The 20,216-nt window shown below is 31.9% G+C and overlaps 1 protein-coding gene across 2 annotated transcripts; it reads right to left on the bottom strand.

Annotated features, from left to right (window-relative positions):
* Positions 1-507: 507 nt before the first annotated feature.
* Positions 508-18,018, bottom strand: LOC147079539 (uncharacterized). Of its 2 annotated transcripts, XM_085941809.1 has the most exons (7): positions 17,793-18,018; positions 15,456-15,538; positions 11,965-12,142; positions 9,280-9,599; positions 7,541-7,781; positions 6,142-6,232; positions 508-2,049 (listed from the first exon to the last, which is right to left on the bottom strand). In XM_085941809.1, the coding sequence occupies exons 3-7, from the start codon at positions 12,133-12,135 to the stop codon at positions 1,334-1,336; spliced, it is 1,539 nt and encodes a 512-aa protein (XP_085797935.1). In that variant the 5' UTR covers positions 12,136-12,142; positions 15,456-15,538; positions 17,793-18,018; the 3' UTR covers positions 508-1,333. The 2 variants fall into 2 exon arrangements, with proteins under 2 accessions (XP_085797935.1, XP_085797926.1); XM_085941800.1 differs by lacking the exon at positions 15,456-15,538.
* Between the last annotated feature and the right edge of the window lie 2,198 nt (positions 18,019-20,216).

Here is a 20,216-nt window from a genome sequence, read left to right as displayed (position 1 = left end):
GAACGATTTGGAATTAGATTTGTTGTCGAATCTAAATACAAAACTGGGACTGATTAAATTTAATACTGCTGTAACGTTCTTTAAGATTTTTAATAAGAATTAATATTATTTTACACATTTTTAATTAAGAAATTAGCAATTCTAAAATAACGTAATTTTAACAAAACCATGAGAAACCAAGGAAAAGTTAGCAAAATAATATGTGTCGCCACTGACAACTCAAAACACTGAGGTAGAAAAGGGAAGAGTGATGAAGAGGGCTGAATGATGCATGGGAACATAACCAAGAAATACAAATACAGATGGCCTGAAGGAACCTTTTCAAGATGTGAGTAGTCCTATCCAATGGACATAACAATGTAAATATGCCAGAGGAAGAATATGCATTCTGTAATATAACTCCACAAACTGTTTTCAGATATGTAATGGTAGAAGACATGTGGAAATTGAAAAAAAACCTCCATCATCGAAATGCGAAAACTAATTGCCTCTTCCGAATGCTTTTTTGGTCTATAATATTATGTGATTGAATTATTCCTACAATAGTTAATGTCATTAAGACAGTTGCCCATCTCTGTATTAAAACAATGAAAGGTTTACAATACATTGCCTGAACCCAAACAATTTATCGTGCTTTTCTGAAATGTTTTATGGCTTGTCCTACTGCCCTGCTTATGACATAATCGTTTTATCATAGAAAAGATGAGAATAAAAAACATTTGACATTTAATTCAGCAAATTTAAATTAATTTTTTTGATTCTGTATTTTGTGGGGTTGCTGTCAAAAGTTGGTAAGTCAATAATTTAGGTATTTAGACTTAACCATGGATTATGTGTATAAAACATGCACATAAATCACAAGGAAATTAGAATTATGTATGATTTTAGAGGACATGTCGAACCTCAGATTGCAATTACTCCATAACTTCCCAACTTTTGGCAGTAACCCCATGATTTACAACACAAATCCATGTCAGAAATTTCCAGATATTAACACAAAAAGTGCTTCAAGAACTTTTTTGAGGAGGTAAATGAAAATAAATAAGAGACAAACATAAAACAAGAATTGGACTACTATTAAGTACACAAAAAAAGAGATATCACATTAAAAACTATATATAAAATAAAATATAAAAATTGCTGTTGACAAATTCAAATCAATTAATTTTTTTCGAGATTCAAGATGTACAAAAATAAGAAAAGAGAAAAATTATGGCATGATAGTATGTACAAAAATAAATAAATTAAAATCCAGTACAATGAAATCACAAAACGACTCTATGTTAAATGAAATAAATACAAAAGCATCGCAATCACAATTATTATTCAATAATTATTGAATCGAGTTAAAATTAATACCGTGTAAGTTTATTGGTGAAGTGTGAATGTTCATATTCTCTTCAACAAACCTTGGACGATTCACATTTGGAATACTGGAGGCAAAGTCAACATGGCGAGAATCAATGAATCCCATCATACCTACTGGATGCGGGGGGCAGAGAAGTGTCAACTGTTGATCCTGAACGCTGGGTAATTCCTCACGGATCTCCGGAGGTGGCGTGGAGTGTTCTTGTTTGATTCTATTTTTTATACTAGGCCTGTTATTCGGGTATCCTTTCTTTTTATATTCTAACCACAGTGTTCTATTATTGACACCAAACATTCTAGCTGCTTTACAAAAACCAATTCCGCCAAATCGAACAGCTTCTAACGCACGTTGAAAGTTTTCTTCGGATTGTGGGTTTGACGTTCTACGTCTTTTTGGTGGTGGCAAAATTTGTTGACTATCTGCTAAAACATTCGTTAATACGTTGGAACATGACGGGCCAGGTGACGTGTCGTCCATTTCGTCTACTTGAGATTGTGTTTGTCCTTGCGCTTGATAATCATAAGGATTGATCACTGATGGCATGCCAAAAGAATGTATACTATTCTCTTGCGAAGAATGTATATTGTTCATATTGATTGATGATATACTGTGTATAGAATTTGCTTGGCAGGATGCTGTGTATCTTGGATATCCATGGTCCATTAACGTCCATTGTGAAGCTGAAATTTAAAACCAGTTAAACTGAAGTACAATTCCAAAATTAAATTGTATGTTAAGGTAACTATTCTATGATATGACTGTTGAATTGATAACATAAAATTTTTATATTTTCCATCATAGCATTACAGGGATTAATTTTAACGCTTGTACACACATGAAAAATGCGCTTTACAGTTTGCACAACTGCCAGAATATCTTAACCCTTTGATTAGTATCGCCGCACGTATGCGGCGACACTGTAGTGATCCAAATAGAGTATCGCCGCGTATGTGCGGCGACACCGTTTCATTCGAAATTTTCAATAATAATAGAATAATTTCGATGTAATTATTATTTACAGACAACACAAATACATTTATCATCAATTTTTAGATGTTATTATAAAATAAATATTTGTTTCTAGTGAGAAAAAAATACGTAAATAAACGCAACTATTACGAACAAAATCTAATTCCGTAAAATTCCTACATCCCCTTTTATTCTCTTTTGAAAAAAATTTTAAATTCTACCATCAGAAACAGATGTTCTGTCGAAGATTCCAGGCCCAAATTGGAAACAACTATGTGTTCAAAATTTTATAAATTATTACGAAAATATTTTTTTATGCATAGCAATTTCAGTTTTCAGTTCTGTTTGGATCCCAAATATGTAGAAATTCATTTATACATATAATATGTCTACAAATTATTATAAAAAATATTATTTTCAAAAGTTTCCAATACAGCTCTATTTTGTTTACATTTAGATAGGCGGCGCGACAAGAATAAGGGCCATACATGTGTCCCACATTTCAATTTTTTTCACACTTGTTGACAGCTTGATTGCTTTCGGGTCATTAGGTATCGTTGTTTCAATCACTCAAGAGAGATTCAAATATTATGCCGATTTTAGGTAAACCTCACCCTCTGCACAACCCTTAGCAAAATATTTGGATATTATTTAGTTTTTTGCTTGAAGTCGGATTGCATGCATTGAAATTGGATCGCGATAATAATTATTCGATATTATTTATTTTGTGATTTTGCCATTTTATATCTATTTTTTACTATTTTTATTACACAATATATTATAGCGGTGTTTCCCAACCAGTGTCGCGAGAGCAAAGTATAGTAAAAGCAAGGTCAGTTGTTCTCAACATTTTATAAAAATATAAATTTTTATAAAATATATATTTTTATAAAAATATATTACTACTTGCATAGTAAATTATGGTCAAATAAATTGAGTGATTCTCAACATTTCATAAAAAGTTTTTTTTCTAAATAATTTTACCTCAGACTTTTTTCGAATGATTATTATTACACCTATTATAATTATTTTGATTGTATAATAAATTTAATTTTCTACAATTATTATTATTATACTTACTATTCTTATTTTGGTTGGATAGTAAAATATTGTAAAATAAATTCAGTGGTTCTCAAGATTTTATAAAAAGATTTTTTTTTCTAAATTCACCTCATATATTTTGTTCCAGCGATTGATATTCTACTATAATTATTTCGATTATATAGTAGACTATAGCAAACCAGCGGTTTCCATTTTTTGTACTTTATTTAATTTTTTTTCAAATGTTTATTATTATTCTGTTCTAATTTTGATTGGATATATTGAAATGAATTTAGCGGCTCTCAACATGTTATAACAAGAAATCTTCTTCTTAGTTTATCTCACATTTTTTTTCATTGATTGTTATTTTGCCCTGCTAAATTTCAATTATGAAAATGTTGTTCCTGTCATTTCAAAAACCTCTAATAAAATTATGAAAAAGTGTAAACAATAAATGCATAACAATGATAAATAGTGTACTCGTGCAAGACAGAAACTGTTGAACAGACTGATATATTTCAAGTATCTACCTAGGTAAGTTTATATAATAAGACTTTATCTATACCTACTTTCTTTTGCAATATATTGCAATATAAAAATATTCTTTTTGGTGATGAGAGTCAGAAAATATGTTTTATGAGACCTACTTACCATTGGGAAAAGTGCGGGATAAATTTAGAAAAAAAATCTTTTTATATAAATTGTTGAGAACCGCTGATTGATTTACTATATAGTTTATAACGCATTCGAAATAACTACTATATAATATAATAATTACCATCGGAATAAGTGCAAGATAAACTTTGAAAAAAATCTTTTTATAAAATGTTTAGAACCACTAAAATTGATTTTTATTATGTAATCGAAATATAGTCATAGTATATTACCGCAAACACTGTCTTTTTACTTAGCAGGGAAAAATAATAATGCTTGAAAAAAATTGTGAGGTAAACTGAGAAAAAGATTTCTTGTTATAAAATGTTGAGAACCGCTAAATTTATTTCATTATATTACTATCCAATCAAACTAACAACGGTATAATAATATCTAATCATTTGAAAAAAAAGAAATCTCTTATAAGTACAAAAAAAAAATGGGAACCGCTGGTTTGCTATAGTGTACTATATAATCGAAATAATAAATTATAGTAGAATAACAATCGCTGGAACAAAATATAAGAGGTGCATTTAGAAAAAAATATCTTTTTATAAAATCTTGAGAACCACTGAATTTATTTTACAATATTTTACTATCCAACCAAATTTAGAATTATAAAAAATTAAATTTATTATGCAATCAAAATAATTATAAAAGGTGCAATAATAATCATTCGAGGAAAGTCTGAGGTAAAATTATTTAGAAAAAAAACTTTTTATGAAATGTTGAGAGCCACTGAATTTATTTGACTATAATTTACTATCCAAGTAGTAATATAGTTTTATAAAAATATATATTTTATAAAAATATATTTTTATAAAATGTTGAGAACAACTGACCTTGCTTTTACTATACTGTGCTGTTGCTGCACTGGTTGGGAAGCACTGCTATCATGTATTGTGAAATAAAAATAGTAATAGTAGGTACATAATAAAAAAATATTCTAAAAACTTGTAAATTAACCCAAAATAAAATACTTAAGGGGGGACATGCTCGTCGAAGGTCAAAATTGAGTTTTTATTGTATTTTCAAACCATGATCCTGGACACTCCTTAAACGTTGTAGATAATCTATTTATATAATTTTGAAGCCTTATTATCCTTTATAGTTATTTTAAACATTTGATGACTGCATAAAGTATTTTTGTTACATAAAATAGTATTCTTTTAAACCTCTCGCTCTAATGTTTTAGAATATAGTCATATTTCGGTACATAACTGTGCAGTGGTGTTAAGATTTTTTACATTTATTAATTTTTAAACGCATTTATAAAACCATTAGCATAATTTATTACGAGATAATTTTTGTAAAATATTCACGATAAAAAATTATATTGATAATCTCTGTGATCCCAAATTTGACAAGAATTAGGCATTTTATTATTCAAAAAATCGGCAAGATTAACACATTTGAAGATGATTCTAAAGATATTTATTATAAGCTATGTCTTTGATCATTCAAGTGTGATAAACTTCTTATGAATAATGATTGTTTTATAATAATTATTGACCTAAGAATAAGGTAGTGTTTTTTTGAAATACGCCATTTCTTTTGTCATTCCCCAGTGGTTAAGCTACAACATACGGCCGTAGCCATAAATTGACAAACTATAATTAAAGTAGGGAGTAAAATTATGTTATCGCGCGTTTTTGAACATATTTTACAAAAATTATCTCGTAATAAATTATGCTTATGGTTTTATAAATGCGTTTAAAAATTAATAAATGTAAAAAATCTTAACACCACTGCACAGTTATGTACCGAAATATGACTATATTCTAAAACATTAGAGCGAGAGGTTTAAAAGAATACTATTTTATGTAACAAAAATACTTTATGCAGTCATCAAATGTTTAAAATAACTATAAAGGATAATAAGGCTTTAAAATTATATAAATAGATTATCTACAACGTTTAAGGAGTGTCCAGAATCATGGTTTGAAAATACAATAAAAACTCAATTTTGACCTTCGACGAGCATGTCCCCCCTTAATAAAAGAAAATCTTCAAAATTAACTCACTCCCGAGATGTATATTCTAAATATTTAACTCACTAATCAAAGGGTTAATACACTTTTGTTTCAAATATAAGGTTACTTTAATACCTTGTTGTGATAATCCTGTTCCAGTAGTCTCCTCCAAAGGATGTTCTGATCCTCGCATCAAATTGCAGTCATTGGGTTCTTCTTCAGTATTCTACAAAATAATGTTATATAATAAATTCACCATAAAATGTCAATTGTATTGCTTATGTCTTTCCACCCGCAGAGTGACGATAACTTCGTGGGTTTTTGCCAAATGTTAAAGTCAATAATTTAGGTATTTAGTTAACAATGGATTATGTATCTATAAATAAATATGTATGCTAGAAAAAAATTCAAAACCATCCGGTATATATAACACATACATCAGTGGCAAAGGGTAGAGGTAGGCTGTTAAGATCAGCCATAAATAGTGCACACTAAACTTTATCAGTCAGACCAAGGCCTTAACAAAATCGATGCATAAGTGCGAGTGAGAAAGTATTCGGCACCCTTATAATCTCTGCGACATGCGCCAGAGTAAGATAAACGATTTACAGATGTGTAAGATATCTTCCTATGGTGTCACTGCGAAATCTAAGTTTGTCTCATAGCTAAGTGTCGATAACTAAAAATTGAAGTTGACGACTCCAAATTGTTTCATGGTTTGCATTAATAATAGTAACAACATAAAATGGTTTTTTCCATTATCAGCCAGGGTTGATCCGCTGGTGGATGAAGGCCTTCCCTTGCTCCTCTTGGTAACTACTTAGCTTCCAGTATCTTGGTCCATGATCTGTTAGTATTTGAATTTTCATTGTGTGCTCTTCATTTTTCTTCCTCCCTCGATGTTTTGTATCAGTTGGACAGACCATTCTAAGAGATAATGTAGTGTTGGGTGTACGAATATTGCTTAAAAGAAATGTTCTGTCGAAAATTGTTAGGTGACAAGACTGAAAAAGATGCCGGTTGATTTGTGACTTGATACTATTTTGCTAGACCTGACATTGGATTTTGCCAAGAGCCTGATGCAATGGAATTTTCAAATGTCCCTAGCAATCTCATTGATGATCTGTATTTCAATGGCTTTATTTACCAAGGGCGAAAAGATCCTATTATTCCGACACAGTATAGTATATTCGTCCCAAAATCGGCCATTGTAGTCAGTGCTAGGCAATCACTTGGATCACCGTTGTACTTCTTTTCTTTTCTCATGTGAGGTACAGATATTATTATAATAAAAAAATAGCCAATCTAATAATAAATTTACGTAGCGAAGATTTAAGGAAAGAAATACTGTCTAATACCATTCAGATATATTGTTCTTTAAGTAGTTTTCATCCTATTAGAAGTCCAACACCATCAGCTGCTTGATGGATGCAACCATATTATTCTCTTAAGAGTCTAACGTTATGTTGTCAGCTAGAATTGTACACTTTTCAATCCAGCAATGATGTCCTGATAAATATGATAAATTACTTACTATCGTGAGATTCTGGTCCATTCCACCATTTTCATCGAAACTATCTTTTGATACGTTGTAATCATTTATTTGCTGTTCCTTTATTCTGGCCTTGTTATTACAGAATTGATTGACATTCAAAGAATTCAACATGATTGCATCTGACTTTCCAACAGCTAAATTATTCGAGTCGCCAAACGACTTTCCTTCCGAAATGCGTTCAACAGATGTAGAGCGGGAGCCAGCTGAAGACTTCCTATGACTGAAAAATGCAATTTTTTTTTATGGAAATAGATGGAAGAAAATAATTAAATTAACAGTAGCATATTCAACGAATAATTCACAATATTTAAGAATGTAATATTCTTTATTGAACATATCAACTGTGTTTATGCAAAAGGAAGTAACTATTTTAAAGGTATCAAAAATAATCGTAGCTGTGAGTTACTGGGTAAGAATGGCAAATGGCTTACTTCTTATTTGCAGTACATATTTACCCAAACTGTCGACAGAGTACAGTGAACTGTCAATTGTCATACAATACACTAATGTAATATGCCGCCTACTGCCTTTTGCCTCACCGTAAAATATTACTTTACTGAATAATTATGCTACGGATGAGGGTTGATTCCTTTTTCCTGGATGTATATTTTAAAGCTTTCAATTTTCAAAATTAAAAACTGAATTTAAATAATTCAACATTTTCAGCTTACTTCCTTTTTACACAACGTTTACTTATGGGGTGTCCATCCAAATAGGATATCGAATACTGTTTATTGCCGTATGACCTTCGCCATAACCGTTTATTCCTATATACAATCTAGTCGAGCGGTCATCCAACTGCGTGATTACTCGGGTGCCGCCATGTTCAATTATGCTCCATTCAAATGATGGTGTTTAGATATGCTCGTATATTTGGATGAAGTACTCCTTGTACAAAAACAGAAGAATAATTTTCTCTATAGTTAGTCACTTATTGACCGGTTCAATGTCTATGGGAGGCTTACGTCAAACAAAAATGATACACGACAATTTTGCGGATTTTGTTGCTAGATACCCCTAGAAGTCATTATAGCGTCAATGAAACATGTAGAATTCGCTAATTCATACTAAACTTATTATTTCTTACATATTTATTGATTTATATTACACTATGGCCGGATAATCTGAATGCCGAATAAACTTTATTGAATAAATATTATAATCATACATAATTTTGAAAAACACTTTCTGAGAGAGTATATTATAACCAATAGATAAGATATTTTTTGAAAAAAGTAAGCCACCCCGACGGGGTATCGAACCCTGTATCTCCCGGGTTTACGCCCCATCCGTCGCATTTACCAATATGCTACGCAGTGACATACTAATTGCGACAAATTTTAACTATTGGTCAATTTTAATACATACTCATCAGCGCTCTTCCAAATCAAGCTACTTTGGCAATCGATTTTTGTTCGCATTGTATGTTCAATAATTAGAATGATACATTCTTAATCTTGTGAACTATTCGTTGAATAAAAGAAATAGTTAATTATAAATATAATAATCATTAGGTACAATGTATAGGAAATCTCATGGAAGGTTTCGATTAGCGATTTCAACACAATCTTATGATTTGCTCTTAGATACATTGTGAATATCAAATAAAAGCACTTCTCAAAAACATGAAGAATACACCCTTTTGCCTAGTCGATATATAGCTTTGAAAGGATTAAATAAGTCATTATGAGCAATAAATTGGGTAAAGTTTAATATACCGTTTCCGTCTTATCGATGGTGAGAGATTATGTGGTGAGATGGAGTGACGCTGAATGTCAGAATGCCATGATGAGTCACCCGGTGTGAGTAGGTTGGGTCTCTCAGAATTCGTGTGAATATTGCTGACTGCAGGCTCCGGCATTTCTGTCAGTCCTTTTATTTTCAGCATCTTTGCAGTTTCTAATATCTGAGGCAGTTGTTCTTGAGACACATTCACTTCGCCATAGTACATAAAATTCACTAAAATCTTCAAGTCTGCGTGTTTCACATCTTTTAGTATGACTATCGGATGCCGGGACGGGTTGGCAGTGAACAGTGTCTGAAAAAAATATAAATAATATTATAAGCCTTTTAATTATTATGACATTCAATGCATACAGGGAGTGTTTTGTTTATGATTATCCAAACAGGAATATAAATTCGCAAATGAAACATGCTTTCTTATCTTCTCCTTTACATGTTCATGGACACGACGTCTATAAACGTTGTATTCTGTGAAATGTGATGACAGAACGTCCATTGACGTCCTGTACTGTGGAACGGAATACGACACGACGTTTATAGAAGTCGTATTTTGGATTAAAAGAATATGTTCCGTCTACTTGTGTCACAATGCGGACATTTATTTCCATTAGATAGTGTCATATCTTAAGAATTAACTCATTTCTAAACAGAAAAGTTAAAAAAAAGTACCTAAGTAAATCATTCTTAATACAATAATTTCAATACGTGTCATATCAGTAATATTTATTAGCTAACATGTGTCCGCGAATGTTAACTCAACCAGTATATATGCAGACACAGCAGCCTACGGTGATTGACGTAATCACGAAGAGACGTTTTACGTTATTAGCTAACATGTGTCCGCGAATGTTAACTCAACCAGTATATATGCAGACACAGCAGCCTTCGGTGATTGACGTAATCACGAAGAGACGTTTTACGTAGCTGGGAGATGTGTTCCGGATGCCGCCAAAGAGTGTGATACTTCATACCCTTGTGGCACAGCCTCAAGGGTTCTGTCGTCGTGGCCAGCCCTCCCTCACCCTGCAGCAGTGCTACAAAAGCGATCTATGCGCTGCAGGTCTGGAAGGGCGGGAGACGCAAGAGTTGGCAATGGATCAAGGGAAGTTGCGCGAACTTGTGCTTGCCCTATGCCCCAATGGTGGGTCGTGACGAAAGAAGAAGAAAGAAAATGTTATATTTTACATGACTTAAGAATTCTGGACTTTTCAATACATTCTTCGAAGTACAGTATTCTTTGTTCATCATGACCCCGGCGAGTGCGAATTCAGTATATCGCAATCGGTTTTTAATATTTTTTGTCCCGCTTTTGGCCATGTGCCAAGAATCATCATTACTGAAATCATGTGAGTATGATTATTTGACAGTAAGTTATCAGCAAAATTTGTATTACAAGTGCAGACAGGCCGAGCAGGGTAAACTATGTAGATTCTTTTTTGTAACGCACGAGAAGATGAATATTATTTTTTCAGTTTATTGCAAAGGTATATTATTTTTATTTTATGTGACATTTATTTTGTTATTAATTTTCAGTGTTTTCATACTTCCAAATCCCGCGTCGATTGTGAAATTTCACTTATTGTGATTGTGTCCAAAACGTATCCCCCGCAATTAACGTACTGAGTTGCTTGTATTACATTGGTTCTAATCTAAGACAACCTATTGATTAAACCACATCTCGAAAGTCTTAATATTTAGCTGATCACTTAATTGAGAATTCTTAACTCTGCAATATACAGAACAACGAAAACAAAGTATGTTGCCGTTAGGTGTAGATTGATAGATAACCAGGTAACCAGGTGAACACATTTATTATCTAACTGATCAATCCGGCATTTTATTTCCATGTGTTATTATTAGGGACCGGATTTATATGGTAGTGGATGTTTTGTTAGGGTGTATGCACAGCTATGAGAGTTGCATAGAAATCCGTTTTGAAAGACGCAGAATCCAAAAATAAAATTTTATTGTGCATATAAATGCATATTTGAGACAATGGTGAATATTTCATAAATAAATGCATATTTTAGGGCTTTTGCATTTATAATTTTAGTTTTTTTTTTTAATTATTTTATCGAAATATAACTAAATCAGCTAGGTAGATAGTTTAGATGCACTTGCATTTTTAATGGCATCCTCGAGCTTTAAATGTATCAGAAAAAGTGAAGTCAATTCAGGCATTTAAATTTTGCCCAATCACCTCTGTGGACGTTGAGGTTGTTTTCCGCATATAAACAAAATACTGATAAATATGCGGGAAAATTTTATGTGAGAGAAAAATATTGAAAAAATATTGCAACTTTTTTTCAGACAAAAACCGCAAATAGTATTTAGGAATAGTTAAGTATATCGTTTTTGTTTTTTAAAGTTGTGTTTAGTTTACATTGCATTTCTTATTCAATTATTTGTAATTAACTTTATATTACTATTTGTGTTTATTTATTATTGTATTATATTGATTACAATTATTAATTTGTTATTTGATTTTTAACAGTAATATTGGGTGAAGTGGGTATTTACAATTTTTCCATAAAAAATGTAAATTTTAACTGCATATTTTAATGATTTTAAGTGCATATGATCATGTTTTTTGTTGCATATAAATCCGCTCCCTAGTTATTATATTGATACAAAACATTGCATATTGAGTTCTGACTTACCTGAAAATACACACTGCATGCTGACAATACAACTTTATGTGCTTGTAGATGCTTTCCTTCAGCCGCTAAGGTGACATCCACCAATGACTCACTGTTCAACAGTGAAGTAAACACGGATATGAAATTAGGCTGGTGATTATTCCACCTCAAACAGAATTGTTGAACAGACATGCCGGTTCTGAAATAAAGCGGAATACATAAAAGAAACCACAACAATAATCATACTATTGCATATCGCGCAACGCCCACAGAGCATGGCAAAGCGACAACGCGTGAGTTTGGTGATTTCATCTTCTTTTTTACAAAATTATGATGTGAAGCATGGAAAAAAGACACTTGGATGCAATGCACAGAGAAATTCGACTTGACACCGACATAGTCATAATTCTCTTCGTTATTCATTCTCTACCATACACAAATATTATGCAATGTGATGTAACTTCAAGTCGAAACTCGAAGCATCAAAAAGTTGACGTATATCAAAATAATATTCAAGTTGTACAACATCATGGTACATCCGACAAAGAAATATATGCTGTGTGTTGGTAATTAAGAAATTAAGATATATGCGGATATATTTGGTACATTAATTATCAATTAGAAATATACCGATGCAGTGTTGGCAATTGTTGGAAGGAAAATTCTTGAGTTGAAATGTCATTTTATTATGACCGTCACTGTTGTATTTGCTCTCACTCTCGCAATAGTGAAAAGCTGGTGCCGGTGTGCGACAATCGTCTGTACTAGCTTAAAAAGTAACTAGTGCTCTGTAAACATTGGTCTGTTTTATGCGCGATAGCGACGGAATCTTTTTGAACTACACGCAATTGCGACAACAGATTATTTCAAGCAACTATGTTGCATCGACGATGTGTGTGGCATTAGATTAAGTTACATGTTTTTTGTGGATACCAACAAATTCGACATGTTGCAGTCGAGATTAGTTTGTATGTGCAACCTGGCACACCAGCACAACACGTTTTCGTGGGCAATTAATACATTCAAAAGCACTTCTGTTTTTAAATACTTGCTAAATCCAGCGCTCTTCACACTGACGAGTTTATTCAGGTCCAAGGTACTGTTTAAAAAGTTATAACTCCTGAGTACACAATATGATTGTGAAATCGATAGTTCTATATGGGTGTGAAACCAGAAGTCTAAGAAGAGAAACAATTGAAAAATATAGTTATCAAGAGGATGGCAGATTCACATGGGGCGGACACATTTTTAGATGTGATGGATTTAAAGCTATCCATAAGATTTATGAATGCACCCCAGTAGGCACTCGGCCTCTGGGTCACCCTTGGAAGATATAGTCGGACAGCGTCAAGAGGAACGGAGATAGGTTGGGTGTGACCGACTAAAGATTGGGATATAAATCCTGAAGGAAGATTGTGTTTTTGGCCATAAACCTGATAAACTGCCAACTCAAATAAGTAGCATAACTTAATTTGAATTCCAGGGAACTATCAAATTTTATCTAGTAGTTCTATAATAATAGTTGTATATATGTTACGCCGAATGTGCGAAATTGATTATTACATGAAATGGGCAAAATTTTACCTAAATCATGAAAAATGCAAGTCCGTTGCCTTATTCATGAATTAAACAAAATATCTGCCAAGTGCGTAAATTCGGCAGTAATTTTTCTGCCTAGTTCATGCATTGGACAAATTAGATAGTAGCGCTACGGTAGTGTTTTTTGCAACTAAACTAAATGTGTCAAATGCTCATGCATTGGTCAAAATTTGCGTATATTATGTATGGTCAAAATAGATGGTCGCGCTCCGGTGGTATTTTTTGCAACTAATCAAACTAACCAAATGTGTCAAATGTCAATGATTGTCAATGTCAATGAAAAATATATCAATCAATAGCTACAATGATGTTCATATCCATTTACTATATGCAAAAAAAATCTAGAACTATAATATGAAAACAGAAGAATTTTATTAAAAGGTATTTTCGTGATTTGATTCGTGCTTGGGTCTCAATCGTGCAATGGTTGATTGTATGTTTGTGATAGTTTGTTGATACTTGTTAGCTAACCTCTAAATGGACATTCAGTTGAATTCAGAATTAAAAACCTAACCTAACCTAATAATATTTAGCTTTGTTGTGTAAAAACGGCGAATTTGTATCTCCACAGGAAAGTACTTAAAAACGGTAATCGACTAAAATTAAATTAATTAAAATTACGAATAAAAAGTGAATGTGACATATTAGGCCTATTAAAATATTATATAATAATGCCTATTATAATGACAGTATTCTTTCTAAGCTTTATTATAAACTTGTTAGATATTTATAATCATCCACAGGTAATAAACAAATAAATGTCAAAAGTTAATAATCCCCCTCCTATAAAATAGCATTTTGTGTTAATTCGCCCTTTTTACAAAACACCGACGATATATTTAAAACCGAAGCAGACACAAGTTAAACAGGATAATATAGCTATGTTCTGTAATGCTGTTCAACATAATTATGTTTAGTTAGGATGTTTCAAGTATAATAGCACCTTTACACATGCATAGATTTGTGACAATAAAAATAAAAGGCAAAATGTAAATACATAATATGTGCAAGTTGCAACACTTCATGCATAAATAAAAAATATAACGACCTTTTGACTTCTCATGCGATAGTAGTGACTTGTGCGACAATAACAAATACCAAAACCTCACGCGGCGCATTTTAATGTGTTTACCGCTATTTAATTTCAATTTGTCAATATATTTTTTGTTTTTAATTCATCATACATTTGATGAAGTTCACTTAGAGGAGACTTAGAAGCTCCGACATTTACATCTCTTTTGATTAATCACCTAACAAACCTTATATTAAATTAGAAACCAGAACTCCATCAAAATATTGAGCATCATTTTGCCAACTATTCAGCAGCTGCTACGAAGTTCCTTCAAAATTTTCACAGCACACAAGGATAAATAACATGTCCTGCTTAAACTTGAAAAGTGAAATTGGTGAGACAATCAGCAATTTGTGTGAAAACAATTATTATTGTCAAGACAAATGAGTATGCTATTGCAGGCAGTACATCCAAGCACGTGTACACGGACAATAAAATCGCGCTGAAAAATTCGACAGGTTGCAGTCAAGACGAGTTTCTAAATGTGACGTAGAATGACAAACAATAACCACCCTTAATTGGCTAAATAAAAGCGCGTCTGAAATTCATTAATCATTGATTGCCATTGTATGTGTTAATCCATTGGATTTTTAATTTTGATTGAATTTTTAATATTTCAAACGTAAATTGCGGAAAATAAAAATCTAAAACCGGGAATTAAACATACTAAAATAAATGGGACTACAGAAACTACACACAAATAGCAATAAAACGTGAATTCTGGGCACGTAAAAATGGAACTCCACTGCAGTATCTAATATCATGTCTATCCAACAAAAAATAACAGTAAATTAAATAATTAGTAATACAATATTGGTATTCTAAGGTGGGGATTTCTAACCTTTATTGAATCGCGCACACTGTAGAATACTTACGTATTATGACTTTTTCAAACTCTTAAATTACATATTCTGTGTATTTCACCTGAAAAATATAACCATATGCAATGCTTTGTAATAAAGATTGTCATAATAGCATAATATAATATATGAAAACCATAAAGAAATATATGAAAATTGCATGTCAATAAGTATGCTCCATAGTGTTATGAAGGATACTAAACTGATTTGCTTATTTGTAGGAGAAAAAAAAAATATAATTTAATAAGATTGTTGAATTATTTGATTTGACCATCATTAAAAATAATTACAAAGTTAAATGACAAGCAAGCAATTAATTCTTTCAACAAGATACTGGTTTAAAAAAGAATAATTTTATGTCCTGTCAGGCTGACTGATTTGTATGTCAGTGCAATCCATTATTTTGATCATCTAGGAATAGTAATTAACAATAAAAAAAATATTATAATAAGAATGTCACGGCGCCAAATGCAATGAATCACGCAATGTTGACCAGACACATAAGTTTTACTGTATGCAATATTTTGTAACAGAATGGTTGAGAAGCATTGCACTAAGGCGGCTAAGGTATAATATTATAATAATTATAAAAATCTGTTTTAACAAATATCATTCCGACTCAATAAAAATTGTTATTTTCGTTAAATTATCAATGAAAACGTCTAGCTGCCTTATGATGGCATTCTTACCAAGCACTATCAATGAATAGCTTCATTCTTTGCCGCAATGTAAGAAGCGATATGACATGCTTATTTTAGATTTTTTGTTGTATTAAGTATGAAAATTGAAATACTGGCAGAAGATAAAAATATTAGTATCATAATATCATGATACGTGTGTTAAATTCTATCAATTATGGATATCTCAGGTGGTAACTAAAACTTTCCTCTTACTTACTGCATCTGCACTACCAGACTCGTACAAGACAACTGAAATTTAATTGTTTATCAAGTAATTTTTGTACGCAACATATAAGTACCCAATTTAGCAAATTTTATGTCTGCATTGTTAATAGATCGTTTACACATGCATGAATTTACTGCTGGCAGTATCTATTGTCACGGCTATATTATTACATATTATCGTGCAAGTTGCAAGACTACATGCATGGATTAGAAAACATTTAGCAGCTTCTGAATTTTCAATATCTACGCATGCGCAATAGAACGATAGTGGTGAACCTGTCGAAAAAAATAAGAATTACGCCGCGCAGCACAGAAAACTTTCACGCAACAACCAACATTTCTCGCCCACAGTTGAAAAATGAAATTAGCTTTTTTGTGTGTAAACAGTTATCATGATAGTTTAAGTTGTTCAATGCGCACACGGCACATAGCGCGTAGCAATTAACGTTATAATTAAATAGGGTAATTAACTAGTTAGCAGTGAATGAGTTAAATTTACACGCTATTGCTGATAGTAAATCCATTCGCGTGTACAGGCGCTATAAACGTAAATAATGCGCCAAAGATCTGTTTTTAAAATAACTCATACATTCATTATCCTGAAGGGCTCAAAGACTTTGAATTATGGACTGCATATTAGCATTGATAAAGATCTCTACTATACAGAACAGACCGATACAATTAGGTTATCACTGATATTTTTAGTATTAGTGTCAAGTATTAAGAATACTGCTATCTTTGTATTCTAAGCTATAATTGAATTTATGACATTTATGCTCTCATACTATATTTTTCAGTAAGATAATAATATTATTCCCACACACTAGGTATGTAGGTATGCATGTGTTGTACAATACGAAATATCTAAACATAAACCCGCAAAATTTGTTTTCTACTATGAAATTATTATTAATACATTAATTAGTTGATGAATTTCGTTCGTACATATATGAAAAGGAAGAGTTTTACTGATTTAAAGCTTATACGGATGAAAATGTTAAGCACTGTCTTGTCATTTCTGATAATAAACATGGGCAAAGACACACTGTCGACTGGAGATAATAAACCTAACACAAAATTTCATATTTTTATAAATTTATTGTCGAATGTTGCATTAATGTTGATCACAATAGTTAAAACGCGCAAAAATACCGCAATTACTGCTATAAACAAGTAAGTACATAATAATATGTATGATTATGAAAATGTCTGAATTATGCAGGAAGGAAATGTCAATTATTCTGATTCAGCATTCAATCAATAAAATTGCGCCGATGCAAGTGAAACAAGAATTATTGTTGCTTTGCATTTTATACCCGACATACGCCATACAATATCACGATAAACACATTACAGACGAGGCAGCGACTTGCTAATTCTTGATAAAAACCGATATTGGACAAATTAACTTACAGATCACTGTGTACGATCAATTCTTTGACAACAAATATTCACTAGAAAAGCGACATTGGCGTAACAGATTTTAACAACTTGTAAAATGTAGCTGCCTTTAAGTCTAGTCTACTTACAGACCAAACATTAATGAACAATTATAAACAAACATTCCAAAATTATCCCAAAATAACGAATACGAAGGAAAGAATGGTGTCGGCTTCGTGACGCTATTCAGTTTAAGTGTTTCCACTATTTAAATTAAAAGAAACATTTAATTCCATACATACAGTGTTGCCGTTTTGTAGTAATCTTGTAGTACAGACCAACAAAATTATCTAGATAATGAGATGGAGGAGCCACTGTCGAAAACTACCCAATCACAAATCGTAACTGGTAAAATCTGATATTTGAATGACGTTTTGCAATATGGCGTCATATGGTAGTTCGTAGTTCCATTTTTAGCCATTCTCCAGTAAGTATGTAGGTCTGTACCTACATTTCGCAAAATATTATAAACTAGGTAATTGCATAAATTTAAAACGCATCCACGAAACTTCCCCAAAATTTTAGACCTCTTATGGGTTTCTTCATAATATCTTCACAATATAACATTATATCAAAAGAATATCTTTGGAATGGCAGAAATATAAGGATCATTCATAAATTAATATCATATAGTTATAACAATACCATTGAATCTAAAAAAAACTAAATACTTTTTTAAAAAATTTAAATCTCCGTGTTTGGTGAAATTACAATAAAGTATTAGTACCTAATAAAACTAATTTAATTTTTAGTCAGTCGAATCAACACTAGATTTTTATTGTAACAGCAGCAGCAAACATTAAATTTTTGGAGGCGCTCAGCGCCATTTTTCATTGTGTCGGTAATGAGACGCTCATTGGCGAGCCAAAGGTCCGAGGTCAATTTAATAAATCGTCCGATTTGTTTATGATCTGCTACTGATCAACGAATGAGTAAAAAGTCGAATTATTGTCAAAAGTTGCGATTATCGTCTTCCAATAATCCTAAATTGGATGTAGTTAAGCAGAAAACATCCAACCCACAAATTGAGAATTTTCATTTTGTTACGTATAATGCTTCAAAAGCATCAATATTTTAATATGGCGAAACGTCCAACCAGAAATATACACCCAGAAAAAGTAATCGCTGTTTTTTCTTACCCACATACTAACAATTTACGAAAAATAATATCGAGAAAACGTTCATGTGGTTTGGACGTATCCTGCTTTTTTATAGCAATTAGACAAAACTATAATTTTAATATTATCAGAATACCTACGTCCATGTGGGTTGGACTTGTTAGGAGTTTTAAAAATCTTCACATGTATGTAATCCATGTTACTTGGACGTGTTAGGAGTTTTAAAATTAATAGATAGTCCGCAGATTTGGGGTGCTCCAAAAAGTTCAAAGACTGTACGACTTGCGTGCCAATGGAGCACAGGCATTATATCTGTAGTGTGCCAAAATGCATTAAAAAATATTTTCCCTATATACCTAACTATTGTCAATATATTTGTTACGCCGAATGTGCGAAATTGAATATTACATGAAATGGGCAAAATTTTGCCTAAATCATGAAAAATGCAAGCCCGTTGCCTTATTCATGAATTAGACAAAATATCTGAAGAGTGCGTGAATTCGGCAGTAATTTTTTTGCCTACTTCATGTATTGGACAAATTAGATAGTAGCGCTACGGTGGTATTTTTTGCAACTAAACTAAATGTATCAAATGCTCATGCATTGGTCAAAATGTACATATATTATCTATGGTCAAAATAGATGATCGCGCTCCGGTGGTATTTTTTGCAACTCATCAAACTAAACAAATGTGTCAAATGTCATTGATTATAATATAAATAAACCAATCCTACAATGACGTTCATATCCATTTACTATGCGCAAAAAAATCTAGAACTATAATATGATAACGGAAGAATTTTATTGAAAAGTATTTTTGCGATTTGATTCGTGCTTGGGTATCAAACTTGCAATGGTCGATTGAATGTTTGTGATAGTTTGTTGACACTTGATAGCTAACCTCAAAATGGACATTCAGTTGAATAATTGAATTCAGAATTACAAAACCTAACCTAACCTAATAACAATAATATTATATTATGTCCAATTATAACTAATAAAACCATCCGTATTAAATTTACTTTTTCTTCTGTCATGTTGACAGTTTAAGAATTCCATACCCTGGCGAATTCACGTACTCGGCAGATAATTTACCTAATTCATGAATAAGGCAACGGGCTTGACTATTACATGAATTAGCAAAAATTTTGCCCATTTCATGTAATAGTCAATTTCGCACATTCGGCGTAACATATTCAAACCTGAACATAACAAGCAAATAGGAATCCAAGTTAACAATAGAATATGGAAAATAACTTTTCACCATCGTGATCGTGAA

Source organism: Rhyacophila brunnea, unplaced genomic scaffold (genome assembly GCF_057557595.1).
Source record: "Rhyacophila brunnea isolate RB1 unplaced genomic scaffold, BYU_Rbru_1.0 scaffold_1, whole genome shotgun sequence".
In the NCBI taxonomy this organism is placed as follows: domain Eukaryota; kingdom Metazoa; phylum Arthropoda; class Insecta; order Trichoptera; family Rhyacophilidae; genus Rhyacophila; species Rhyacophila brunnea.
This window is presented reverse-complemented; position numbering and strand designations above follow the sequence as displayed.